This window comes from Manis pentadactyla, chromosome 6 (assembly GCF_030020395.1).
Source record: "Manis pentadactyla isolate mManPen7 chromosome 6, mManPen7.hap1, whole genome shotgun sequence".
NCBI lineage: Eukaryota > Metazoa > Chordata > Mammalia > Pholidota > Manidae > Manis > Manis pentadactyla.
Window position 1 is genome coordinate 49,644,210 of NC_080024.1, and position 14,194 is coordinate 49,658,403.

General features: G+C 38.5%; 1 protein-coding gene across 2 annotated transcripts in view; it reads right to left on the reverse strand.

The window, feature by feature from the left end:
* The window catches only part of MARS2 (methionyl-tRNA synthetase 2, mitochondrial), a 30,876-nt gene extending 18,293 nt beyond the window's left edge, over window positions 1-12,583 (reverse strand). Inside the window, exon 1 of one of the 2 annotated variants that reach the window (XR_008998238.1) lies at window positions 6,114-12,583. Coding sequence is in view for 1 of the 2 variants with exons in the window: in XM_057503818.1 (XP_057359801.1) it covers window positions 10,330-12,381 (2,052 nt within the window). In the remaining variant the exon portion in view is untranslated. Of the gene's footprint in view, window positions 1-102 lie in introns of those variants that run through there. The other variant, XM_057503818.1, reaches the window with a different exon arrangement.
* Between the last annotated feature and the right edge of the window lie 1,611 nt (window positions 12,584-14,194).

The window sequence follows — 14,194 nt, forward strand, 5'->3', positions numbered from 1 at the left end:
ATGTGTGGTATGGTAACAAATATGACGGTTTTGAATGTGCTTAAGTTAAAAGTTTTTGCCTTTTTTAAGAGAATTAAATATTAGTAGCCAGAACAGTGGAGGTACAGGATAAATCATAGTTTCCTTTAATTCACACACACTTAAGTAACATAGACTTATAATCTATAACAAACAGAACAAAGATTATAGCTATAAAACAAATATCTTGATAAGTTTGAAAAAGTTGGTCATAATTTGGCTATCTTATCAACATAATGTCAGATTCAACCATTTAAAAACATCTTTGGTGTTTGGATTTTTCAGTTTTATTCCAGATGTTTCATATTTGTAGACATAGCCATGACATGTACAGAATATACATAGCAACAGGCCATTTGTTGTAATATGGTAAATTTTTTAAAACACTGTCTTATTAGGAGAAAGTATGTGTAGAAGATTCTAGCTTCCACATTATTTCAGTTTCATTGCATTTAGATCCATGTATATTTTATGAATAAGACATTTCAAACTCTAGATTCACATAAGAAATTTTGACGGACATTAATACACATAAAAATAATTTGTATGTAAACATCTGGAAATCATATCATTTTATATGAATTACTATGGCTAAAGTTGACACTATTATTAAATATACTTACAAAGATACCTCCATATCTACTTCTGGCCCTCTGTTGTCATTCATATAAGAAGTAAAAGGGTTCTTACAGCATCTTAGTAAGTATAAGCATTTACTACATATATCATGTCAGATTCAATACATATTTAACACAGTGACAGTGTCAAATCTTGTCTTTCATTCAGGTCTTAGTTTGTGAGGTTCTAGACTTTTGAAACATTGACTGAATAAAATAATATTATAATTCACTTTTTAAATACAAAGAAACTGCTCTTATAGAACTGAAAGCATTTATCATTAAAAATCACACCAAGTAGAACTTTTAATGGCCATATCAACACTTCTTTAAATGCTGCCTATTATATGTGTGTGTGTGTGTGTGTGTGTACATCTCCCAACTTTCTTCTGTAAAAATATTATATTTCTTTTATAGAAGAGAAATAACATCAAAAGTTATATAATATGCAATGCTTAAATTGACTACATGGAAATTTATTACAGCATTTATTGAAATTTGATTGCACAATACTAAAGTCTTGTTTTTTCAATATTTTAATTTCACGTCCACTCCCAGAACTAAAAGTTGATTTGCGCTTCTGTTGAGAAAGTGTAAGAACTACATATTAAAATCTTATATTAGGAAGATGATAACCCAATTATAACTTGAGTTAATTTTTCTACCTGTCTCATAAAGGATAATGAATTATCCATTAATGTGTATATTTGTTGGATATATCACCAAAATGTTTCTGGGCTAAAAATATTTAGATTGAGGAATAAAACATAATAATAGCATACTTGTATTAAGCAATATCCGGCATATCCAAAGCCACTTGGTCTACTGAGAATATTTTATCTTGCTACCTTTATTCTGAAAGTAACATATTGTGTGTTAAGGACCAGTTCTATAGTTAGAGCCCTAGTCAGAAATATCATGAAACAATCTAATACTCCATTTGTCTGATGTTTTCAGTATACATTTTAATCCTGTATTTATTACTCAGGCTTATTCAGTAGACACTAAGGCATTTTGTTCTAAAGTTTTTGTTCTACAAGTTTTATATATTTTAAGAGTCCCAAAAGTAATTGCATTTGTTCCAAAAAAGATTTACATTTGCAGTGTTTTTCTCAGCTAATTTTAGGCAATTATGCACCATTCCTAAGTGTATTGATGTACTTTCACAGTGCATTCATTCAATTCCATAAAGATTATATTTCTTTCCAGATTAAAGTATAGAAAAGTGGAGGTGGTATGAAAATTCATTAGTGTACAAAAAAAACCCTGTTCTGCTTAAATTGTGATATTTTATTCTTATTTTATAAATAATGTAACATATCCACAATAGCAAAAACCACTTTAATAACTCTAAGAGATCAAAGTTTTAGCTTTTAATTATTAAGGTCCTTTTTACAAGTCATGACAAAAAAATGAACAAAGCTATGGAGACCAAACCCTCATCCTTAGCATCAATACAGTCCTGAAACAACCAATGATAGTATATAGGACATGTTTAGTTCATATAAAAACTATTGACTAAAAAGCATACCTTTTTTTCCTTTGGAGTTTTGGAGAAAATATGTAATGGAGAAAAATTTTTAAGTACACTTAACAATTTGATATAATGTTAGTACTTTCAGTTTGTTTCTTGCTATTCATATTTAGGATCTGTTTTTAACACGTCTAACTTTAGTGCCAAAGCAAAGAAAGCTACACAATATCCATTTATGTAACACATTTTTAGCAATACATAAAAGAAACTTGCTAAAATCCTTATTAGTATTTGACCTATTATGCAAACTATTAAAAGAAGATACTAATATATGTACATTTTTCATGCCCTATATGCCCAGATACTGACTAGTAAAGTTAACCTTAGGATTACTTTATTCAGGCTGTATCCAACTGCTTGTGAGAAGAGCTTTCAATTAAAATAATGCATCTGATATCCTAATGTCTCTGCCAAAGGGAAAATGAAAATAAACTCAGCAACAATTCTGTTTACCAAATAGATTTTTATGCCTGTGCCCTAGCTATGTGTCTATCTTCAGAGGATGACTCGTTTAAAACTCTTGAGCTCAGACTTTCATACCTTCAGATACTGAAAATTTAAAACATCTACCTCTCCAAACTTAACCAATGATGGGTTTTGACAACTTTGTTGACTTAGCTAATCCCCTTCTCACTACTCTCGATATTAAGCAGTAAGTTTTCACTGTTTCTTTGTTTTTCTGCCTGAGATCAGGTTATTTCCTAATTTTTACACTTAGCTACACACACACATGTTTATATTGGATTTTGGGCCCCAGAGCTGGTAACTCCACTTTTAGAGGGTCTCCATGGATTATGGAAAAAGAAGTGTTTTATACTCTCCTTTATACTCTCCATAGGCTAGAAAACTAATTTTAAAACATCAGTTACACCTGAAAATGTTTTACATAAAATCTGTTATGAATTGAACTACCTTCTAAATACTGATTTTTATGTAGGCATTTTAATAAAAAACTTCTCACCTTGAGGATTAACTAATTTTTTATACTAGGTCAGACAATGTCAAAAAGAATGTTAAAAATATTTCTTTTATATTCAGCAAAAAGCACTCCTTCCAAATTTTAAAGTGGCATGAAAATCCATCAGCCTCCATGTAATTATATTTTCAATAATTCATTTTATTTCGGTGCTTACAATTTTCTTCTATAAAACCAAAATAGGCTTCTTACACATTGTAACTTGATTTAATGGCTTTATGAAAGCCTTTATAAATTCCTTTGGTAAGTGATTTTTAAAGAAAATCCTAAAAATGCTACATAGAATTTTTTTACAGTGCATCACTTTTATTCGATTGGCAAGTCATAAATCTGTGCAGAAAAATTCTGAAAGAGTACTCATTATATCTTGCTAACTATGGGACTGTGTAGCTTGAATTTGAAATGAGTTCTGAAGAATTATTTAAAACAGAATTAAGATGTACTTGGCTTCCAAGTTAGCAAGGACTTGAATACTTTAGAAATTTTTAAAAATACAATTTATAGATAGCTAAGAAACATTTATAAACAGGTTTCATCACCCTTCTTCAAGGCATAGCGCATGTCCAACACAATAGCTACATCTCATAAAAAATGTAAAACATGGAGTATTCTTTATGCAATGTGTAATAACGTCTCTAATTTTAGGAAGTTAGAATATGTCTTGACTCTTACATATGAGGTACAATTTTCCAAGCATTATCCAGTATGTGGCATTTTAGCTAAAAGGGTGGTATTTGCTTTGGTAATAACTAGAGTCAAAGGGCATTTAATCTGGTTTCTGCAGGCTTGTTAGGAAAGATCTCATAAGAATACAGTAATAAATGTGCAGTAAATTCATAGAATTTAAATTGTTAGTAAGATGAGTCTTTACTAAGTTCATTTGTATTACAAATGTATGTATGAAATGAAAACTTTCAGTTTTTGTCACCTCTAGTAAAATTCTCTGGCTTTGTTACTCTAATACAAATAAAACTTTTGAATATTAATGTTTCCATGTTTAGAGATAAATGTGTATTTAAAGCATTAATTAGTGAAGTGTTATTTCAAAATCTTAGATAAATGAATTTATGACAAAACATGCTTTCACTTACAGAATAGATTCAAGTATTTGGAATGCTATTCTGAAAATAAGAAACAAAATCTTAAAGAAAAAGAAAAGTAGAGACTATAACATTATTAAAACTTTTAACAATTTATACAAGTACACATAAGCAAGCTTAGGAGATAAACTACTGAAAGCAAACAAGAAATGTATTTCATGAAAAGGTAAGTATTTTTTCTAAGTTTCTATTTTGGTACTCATCTGTTTCATGATCTAGCTTTCAAGAACTAATTCCTCATCTTGAAACACTCATTGATATATTTCAATGAAGGGTTCTCATTTAAACTTTCCATCTTGTCTTTGGATCTGATTGTACTACTTCCTCTTCCCCACTACAGTGCCCTCAATATATACTGGGTGCTGGATTGTGGTGCTGGTGCTAAGGATGGTGCTGAGCCTCGGGCACTGAGACAAGTTTGATTCTAGGCTCTCCTGTTTTACTAGCTGTATAACCCTAGCCAAGTTACTTAATCCCTGTTCCTCAACTTGTCTTCTGTTAAACAGAGAAGGAATAATACTTTATAGAGTTGACAGGAGAAGTAAAAGAACACAAATAAGAGACACAACTATTAGTTCTCTCCCTTCACCTTTGCTATGCAACCAACAATTAGAAAATTTGGCAAAATTATGACCCTGGTATTCTCCCCTTTCAGTAATCTGTAAAACGACTTAGTGAGCAGGCATATTTGCTGACATTTCCATTTAAAAAGCAAGTTATTTTCACTGAGGCATGCATGGAAAAAGACAAAGTTTTTGTCACAAAACCTTGCCTGCTACACAGTTTTATTTTTTTTCTACACTTAGCAATGATGATATGCTTGGTAGTGAGTAGTAAGGACTGTTAATGTCTAGTGTAACTTATTAAATTTTTATTTTCTCATTGCCTAGTTTCTCTGAATTCATGAACGGCAGCTTCATTTTTTTGCAGACTTGAATGTTTTTCAATTTTAAATTTTTATATTTTGAGACTATATTGTTAGACATAACAAGTTCATAACTGGTGTTAACATTTTGGTACATTATTCCTTTCTTATTAATTGATAAAAGTCAGCCAATCCTATACATTTATCTTTACTAATGGTTTTTCCCCTTAGTATACACTGTCTATTAATATTATGATACCAGCTTTCTTTTGGTTAATAAATGCATAGTATTTATGTCTTATTTTCTAAGTATATACCTTCTAACGCATAAAACTAACTTTAAAATTTTAAGCTTGAACATTGCTTTCTTTTAATAGAAGGTTCATCCTGTTTTATTACAATTACTGATACATTTGTATTTCTGCCATCTTACTATGCATTTTCTTTTTAATATAATTTTCATTTTTCTTTGCCTTTTTTCTCCTTCCTGTTTCGTGTTGGATTAGGTTTTGACATTTCTTTTTATCTTGCTTGAAAGAAATAATTACATATTTTAGTGATTAATTTAAAATGTGTAATATGCTTGTTAACTTATATTGTTGATATTTATAGCTTTTAACCAATAGATGCTTCTAGACTAGTTCAAAGGAATACAAATTATTGAAACTATCTAATGTGTTCCAAACTAAGTTACTACCCTTTTAAAAATATTTTAATCAGGAAAAATGTATAATGGTCATGTTTTTATTGAACATATTGATGAGAACAAAATGATGATTCCAAACTATACCAGTCAATCATAAACCTTTACTTATAGGTTCATCTTCACGTTAAACCCCACAAGCCATTGACTGTCAACTAATGAGGGGTACATGCACAAGGCACAGACTTAGGAGTAGGAGCATACTGAAGTTAGTATCATTTTTCCCCATACCATACCATATTCTAAGAACAGTGGCATCATCCATTTCCAGTTATTCCTAGAACTGTCTCTCCAGCTTACCAGTGTCTTCCAGGCCCTCTGTAGATATTTCATCCCCAAATCCTTAATCACTTGAAGCCAAGTTTTATCTCTCTGTGGAGCTCTGATTTTCTTCTTGAAGGTGGTACACTTGATTTCCTGAAACATCTGGCATCTCATACCATCCTGTTCTTAGATGTGAACTTTAAAATCTGTAGTGAATAAACTGTTTTAAACCAAATGGGAGTGAAATTCAGTTCAGAGCCCAGATATACTATAGCCTTGCCTTACTCTGGTGAAGATCCAAGTATGGCTGAACCTCTCAGTAGTCTTCATGAGGCACAGTAGAGACTGTAGCATTTCTAGTTAATTAAGCCCATATCCTCTTGGTGTGTAGCTCTTCCCAATTCCCTTTCCTCATCATGAAAATATAAGTAGAAACGGATTAATCATAATCTTAAGCAGGGTATTTTAGAAATGATCAACTATTCCCTATTACATTTTTCCCTTAATTCAGAGGATTTATACTGGGTAACCTAGGACTAACTAAAAACTAAGAGAAGACGATTTCACCTTTAAATTGGTTAGTCTCTTCCCCTCAGCTCAAAGTAGTTCTTGGTGATAGAGGAAAACAGCTTAGCCTGGGCTTCTCTTACCCTCTCTCTCAAAAAAGAGTAAGGCCTTCTTAGGTTAAAATCCCCACTAATTAACTTTAATAACTTTGCTGTTACCATTCTAGCCATTCCAGCAATATTAACCTCCAAATTAGTATGTTCCTATTGATAAAAGTTAGCTAATCCTATCCAAAACTCCTGCAAGAGAAAGGAGCAGGGCCAGCTACGTTGTGTGGAAATGACATTATTTCATACTGTGTTCGTTTTGCAAGGGACTCAACAGCTTTCCTCTAAACTGATCCCCTAAAATGCGCTCTTTTTGCCCTAGCTCCTCCAAGCCTAACGAGTAAACCTTTGCTGCAAAAACAGACATATGGCTAATGCTATGTCCACACTCTTTTAGGTCCATTGATATTGATCCTGGCAAAAAAGGAACACAGGGATCCACCAAGGTCTACAACAGCTTCAACCTCACCAAGAACAGTCGTTGTCTGTGATAGAAGTATGGATAGTGGGGAATTGCCTCCAGGAGGCAACTGCAGATTATCATACTGCAGTTCTGTGGACTAACCCTTATTCAAGAGGTATGGCCTCCCCAGTAACTCAAGGTTACATTGATGTAGGCCAACAATGCAACTACATACCAGGGATAAGGCAGTCAGAGGCCCAGGAATGACCAAGGAGCACTCTGTTGAGTGCTTGCTACTTGCCATTTGCTGTCCAAGCGACTTCATGTTTATAAGTCATTCTAGTTGGGAGTCCCATACATAACCTGACCAACTATTGGCTTTACTTCAGTTTCAGAATTTCCCAGATTGAAAGAACTTTATGCCCCATTCACAACTGTGAAAAAAAAAACCTGTGCCTCAGGACCCATGTTCCAGCTTAGGCTTGCATGAGTACTTTGGCATCAACTTAATCAATTTATTGGACTCTTCTCAGACCCTGTAGAGGTCATAGAGGTCCTTAAGAAAAATAATGAAGCCTACTTCCACAATAATTGACATTTCAATGAAATTAGAGATTATATCTATTTCTTGTTCTTGACTATTCTTGACCGCCATATATAGCCATGTCTTCTACTTCTGAGGTGCCTAATCTGTGAGTCCACTTGTGGAATAGCTCACCAATTTACAATGGGGCCACTTAACATATACACTGCCCACAACTTCTTGCATGACTTCATAGACAGGACTGTAGTCTACTGAGCTGACAGCTTATTATTACTTTAACATGAGATCCCATAAACTCCTAATCAGTGCTAACACTGCCTCCAAGAATACACCAAAATGAGTATTTGAGAGCCTTAAGGGCAGTATTTGGAAGAAATTTCCTTCTGGTCAAGGGATCCACAGATGCCCGAGAAAAGTTCTGGAATAGGGGTATTCTTAGATGTCTACAAGTTTATCGTCTTCTCCCAGAAGGGGTTAGGATGCCGTCTCTTGGAAGTGCATGTCCTCCAGTTCTAAGTTTCACATATCCTTCCTTTGCCATTCTTAAACTGCTGGATCAAACTGAACACATCACCTGAATACCCAAAGGATATTTGCTTTACCTATTCTGCCTGCTACAGAGAATCCAGCTGGTTCATCTTCCTTAACACCACAGAGTTAAGTCAGATCCAACTTACCACACTTCTTCACTCAAAATATCCTGTCTTCTGTATAATTATGCCCTCTCCTCTTCGGTTCCTCTACTTCCTTGTGCTCTCTGGTACCTTACTCTGGTAGCCAGGTAAGTGCCTGCTCAAATGACAGCACAATAGGAACTCCATTAACACCCAGCAAGCCAAGGTCCAGTGTACTAACCAGCACTAAGTCATAGGAAAGATCATTCAAGTGGGAGACACTCTGTCTTCATTTATGATAGGGACTGTACAAGTGTAATAAGGGCACTTCTAAAGCAGAGATTCATTCCACTGGATTTCCAAGTCTGTTTTCGTCCATCCAGAGAAACACACCCCATCTCTTTGACCACATTGCTCTGTCCAACTCTAGCAGATTAATTACACTCCATCATAGGCCCTAGTAATCCCAGCAGGAAATTAGAACATGTCATACAGAAAGCCCTTCCATTATGAAGAATAGGAGGGTCTAAAGGAACATTTGTAGAAATGGTCCTTCCACATTCAGAAATCAAGCATTCTTTTCTAAGCAATGTTTCCAAGCAACAAGAAATCTCTCCCCACAGTGATTAAAAAACAGAAACTGGAGCTGAACAGTAGCACCTAGAATAAATCTGGGGTAACTACCAGCACAATAATTTACTTCATAGTGAGCTCTCTCTGCTTGCTACCATACTTCGGATGGATAGTTCAAGGCAAGTTCTCATTTTAAATTTTGGCCTAGCTGTCCAGTCACATTTGAGATTTAACACTGGCTTACTGTGTTACAGTCATGTATAAATTGATAGCTTAACATCATTTCTGTGATGGTGTCTTATGGAGCCTTGGAGAGATCCCTAAACCCAGTTTGAGATTCCTGGAGCACTGATCATTTCCTCTCTTCACCATCACTTTCAACAAATGCAACAGAACAGACCTGAACAAGGTATTTACAAATTTTTAAACTTTAATAACTTAAAAGAGAAAATGAAATAATCAGTTTAAATTACTTGAAGTAAATGTGTTATCATTTACATAACCATTCCACAATTTCCTTATTGTATTACACATCCTGGACCAAAAGAAATCATATAAAGTAAATTATGTATGTGGATCCCAAAATTAAGACTAAGAAATATAAAGAAACTACTGCCTTTTTGACCTATTTACAGATTTTTAAAAATCATAATTATAAACCTAATGTTATTAAAGTTTAAAAATTTTAACATACCAACTACCTCAAGAGAGCTTTATAATTTATCATAGATAATCCAAACAAACATGATACATTTACTTACTAGGTTACTAAACATTTAATAAAGCGAATGTCCTTTTTCAGTAGTCTGAAAAAAACAGGATTCTGGGGGGTTTTGTTGCTTCCTATTAAAATAAAAAAAAGCAGTAGTTGTAGTTATTCCTTTTATTCTAAACATTCTGAAAGCATGATGTTAAATATGTTTGGCTAGAGCCATCTACTGGTTGAAGTGTGATGTTACAAAGCATATCTGTTGGACTACTAACAGTCATGGTTTTAAGAATTGAAAATATGGGCAAAATTCAACTAAGTTTAGGACACTGGTTTTTAACGTTTTAATGAAAGAATCTCTTTTCTATAGGAGAACCAACATAAATAACAAAGTAGGGCTACCTTGTAAAAGCTGAGGTAGGGGCCTCCAACCCCCTCTCACTAGTTTGCCCAGTAGATGCCAGGCTAATGAAAATCAAGCCATGAGAGGTAGTTAGGGCAATTAACTGTGGTTTGGAAGGAGGTATAATGAAAAGGAATAGTCTCAAAAAGCTGTTTCTTACCCATCTTTCCCTGGACACATCTAAGAGACATGGTGTACAAAGGACAGTGGTTAATGGACGCAGAGAACTGAAGAGTGGAGCACCTGAAAGGCTACAAACCTCTTTTCACAGGACATTCTTATGTGCTCATTTGATGTAACACTTGAGAAAACATTGGTATAACTTTCCTGAAAATGCAAAATAAGAAAATAATACATTCATTTTTTACCACAAGCTAAAAAGAACTGAGTTTCTAGGTCCTATGGGCTTTCAGCAGCCAAGCCCTGGACTGGTCTAGTCTTGGAAACAGGAGCCCAGTTTCAGGTCCCAGCCTCCTCCCTTCAAATGGGCATGGACATCCATAGAATCGAGGCAAGAAATGGAGCCCTCCAAGGCTCCTCTCTGTGGCAGAGACCCCCAACCTGGACAACAGCTTGTCAGCTAGGCTTGGGGTGACAGGCTGGAGCAAAGTTCCAAAGACTCGCAAACATTCCAGGGCCACATGCAGCACAGTACCCAGCCAGAGAGCATCCACAGGGCTCTCCCAGCTTAACTTCCACGGTGCATGCCTTTGGACAAAGCTATTAGTTTGCCGGACACAACTGGACACTGCCTCCAGAGCCTTATAGATCTGAAAGTTATCATAGTGGTCAGCGACCTGCTTGGGCAAAATGGCCACTGCTCTCACCAGAGCATAGTCCTCTATCTGGGCACGAACTGATGGCCCCACCAACCCTGGCTCACTGGGAAAGCAGGCAGTGCAGAAGGCCGGATAGGTCCCAGAAGGATTTATTCTGTTGGCAGTGCATCGGTTCAAGAGACCTCCCAAAGCATCTGCCAGCTCGGAATCCAGCAATTTAACCACCTTTTCATCATAGTAATCACAATCCCAGTTGGGGACGCCCTGTCGTAGGAGAAAGTAGCGAAAACCATCCACAGTATAGCGTTCAAGGCAAATCCTGGGATCCACCACGTTGCCTAAGCTCTTAGACATTTTCTGTCCACACACCGTCCAGTGGGAGTGCACATAGATGTGGTGTGGTGGGCTCATGCCTGCCCCTAAGAGGAGGGCAGGCCAATAGATAGCATGGAATTTAAGAATGTCCTTGCCTATGATATGAGAGGTGGTTGGCCACCAAGATTTGAACTCAGCATCTGGGTAACCGATTACAGTAAGGTAGTTGACCAAGGCATCCAGCCATACGTAGATGGTCTGCGAATCGTCCCCGGGCACTGGAATGCCCCAGTGCAAGTGACTCCTCCTGCGAGAGACGGAAAGGTCTGGAAGCTCCTCTTCCAGCCACTGAAGGACTGCGCGCTGGAAGGGCTCGGGTGTGATTGCCTGAGGGTAATCCCGCAGCCACCGCTGGAGCGGCTCTCGGAACTGAGAAAGCCTGAAAATGTAGTTTTCTTCTTTGGTCCAGGACACAGGATGCCCGCTCTCGAGAGACACAGGACACGAATCCCCCGAAGGGCCTGGCTGCCGAGTGACCTTGGCCTCAGGCAGGAAGCACTCTTCGGAGGCGCAATACCAACCCTCATAGAGCCCCTTGTACAGCAGACCCCGAGCCTTCAGCGCCTCCCAGAAATGTTGCACCGCTACCTGGTGCCGGACCTCGGTGGTGCGGATGAAGTCGGTGGAGGAGATGCCAGCTTCCCGGAAAAGCTGCTGGAACTGGGCAGAAACTCGGTTGCACAGCTCGGTCGGGGCCAGGCCCGCAGCGGCAGCTGCCTGCTGGATTTTCAGGCCGTGCTCGTCGGTACCAGTGGAGAATCGTGTGGCGGCAGCGCTGGGAACTCGCAGGCGACGGTAGCGGCACAAGGCGTCCGCCAGCAGCGCCGAGTACAGGTGCCCAATGTGCGGCGCCGCATTTACGTAAAAAATGGGCGTCGTGAAGTAGGCGCGCGCGTCCCGAGCATCGTCGCGGGCAAAGCGAGGGCCCGAACTGTAGCAGCGGGGCCTACAGTACTCCAAAAGCGAGACCCTACTCTTCCTTCCGTGTCCCAGTAGCCGCAAGAAAGAAATTCGCAGCATGCTGCCTGCTGGGCAGAAGCGGTGGACGGGGCGCACTGGAAGCACGTGTGAGGAGCGCATGCGCAGCAGAGCCGCGCGCCGCCTCCGGCCCGAAAGCCAATGAGGTCCGGCCGGGAGCACTGCCCCCGCTGCCCCGCCCGCGTCGCGTCCCCCGGCCGGCCTGGGACCTAGGCTTTTTGAACTGCGGGAGCGCGCGAGAAAAAAGCGCAGAGAGAAACTGGGTTTAGGAGATGTCGTGAAAGTAGATCCAGCTTTATGTTTCTTTAACATCCTGTGTTCCCTGCTTCAGGCTGTAAATTCATATTTATAGATCTGTTTTCCCCCTCTAGTCTGAGTTGCATGTGGGCAAGCATTTATACGCCTGCTTTCTCAAACCCTGGTCGGTGACTGGCACCGTGCCGAACAGAGTATGTCCTGTACTTGGGCCCGGGACCACGTAGGTATCGGAAATATATCCAGATTTGTCTCAGACCCTAGTGGGCACATTTAATCTGGGAGGTGGGAGAAAGGAAGAAAATAATTAGAGCACTTGAGGAAAGGTAAGTCCTGCAACAGTAAGGAAACTCCTCTAAAAACAGTTTTTGCTGAATCAACCAAGGAGGTAAATTCACCATCTTTGCCTAATATCATTGAGATCAGAGAGGTAGAATACAACATGTTGTCACTGTGTACGTAAGGAAGAATCAGTCTTCAAATTCATCAAAGTAATTGTTAGTATATATATTTTTTAAATGGTCTTGATGTTCTTCTAGAGCAGTGTTCCTCAAGTTTTCAGGCTAGTAAGGGAATCCTAGCTCTTTGGGGATGGATGACTCAGGAGCCCAGAATTGGATTAATAGTAACCCCTGCTTCATGACACAGTCTCATCTTGACTGGCCATCTTTTTTTCCCATTTAATTTAAATACTATATTCATTTATTAATAAAATAGAATGAAACACCTGCAAACCCACAACCCAACATAAGAACTAGAAGAGGTTCTGTAAGTGGTCCGAGAAGAACAGCATTAGCAGCACCTGGAACCGTGTTAGAAACTCCTATTCTTAGGCGTACACCACCTCCCCAGCCTCTACCTCCTGAATCTGAACCTCTAGGGGTGGGGTGCAAAAATCTAAGTTTTAATGAGCTTGCCTGAGGCACACTGAAGTATAAGAACCACTGAACTAAGAGATTACCAATGATTTAGTTCTTTTCTGCGTGCTTCTTTCCTTGTCTTCCTGTCTTCTTCCAGAGGTAATCACTGTCTGAATTTTGTGATTTTACACAAAATTTTACTTTTATGTTATCACATATATATAGTACATCTAACCAACATATTATTTAATTTTGCTTGTACTTAAACATTCTAAAAAAGGATATCTAGGGAGGAGGAGCCAAGATGGTGGTGTGAGTAGGGCAGCAGAAATCTCCTCCCAAAACCATATATATTTTTGAAAATACAACAAATACAACTATACCTAACAGATGGACCAGAAGATACAGTACAACAGCCAGACTACATCTACATCTGTAAGAACTCAGCATCTCATGAAAAGGGTAAGATACAAAGCCGCAACCCAGTGAACTCAAACACTCCACCCACCCCAGCTCACCGACGGGAGGAAAGGAGTCAGTGGGGAGGGAGTGGAAGCACAGGGTTGCTAAATAACCAGCCCTAGTACTCTGCACCAGGAGCACAGACACACATTGCATGGTATGCTGGATATTAGAGAAACAGAAAAGTAAAATCTGCAAACAGATCCTCACAGCTGGCTCCACTGGGACAAAAGAAAAGCAAGTGCTTTTTGAAAATCTTAAAGGGACAGAGGCTTAACAGCTGGACGGAATCGGCCTGGCACACTCAGCCCAGCAGGCTGGGAATCCTAAGGAACTTTAGCTGCCCTAACCCCCTGGGTGGAAATGCAGCTCTGAAGCCCCTCATTGCAATAAGCAGCCTGCCGTTCATTCCCACGGCAGGCGCTGCCCAGCCACAGCGGCCGAGCAGCCAGAGAGCAGCCCCTCCTACAGCAAATGCCCAGAGTCTCCTCCTGGGACAGACCCAGAGGCTGCCACCGTCTCACAGCTGCCCAGCACAGAAAGAGGAA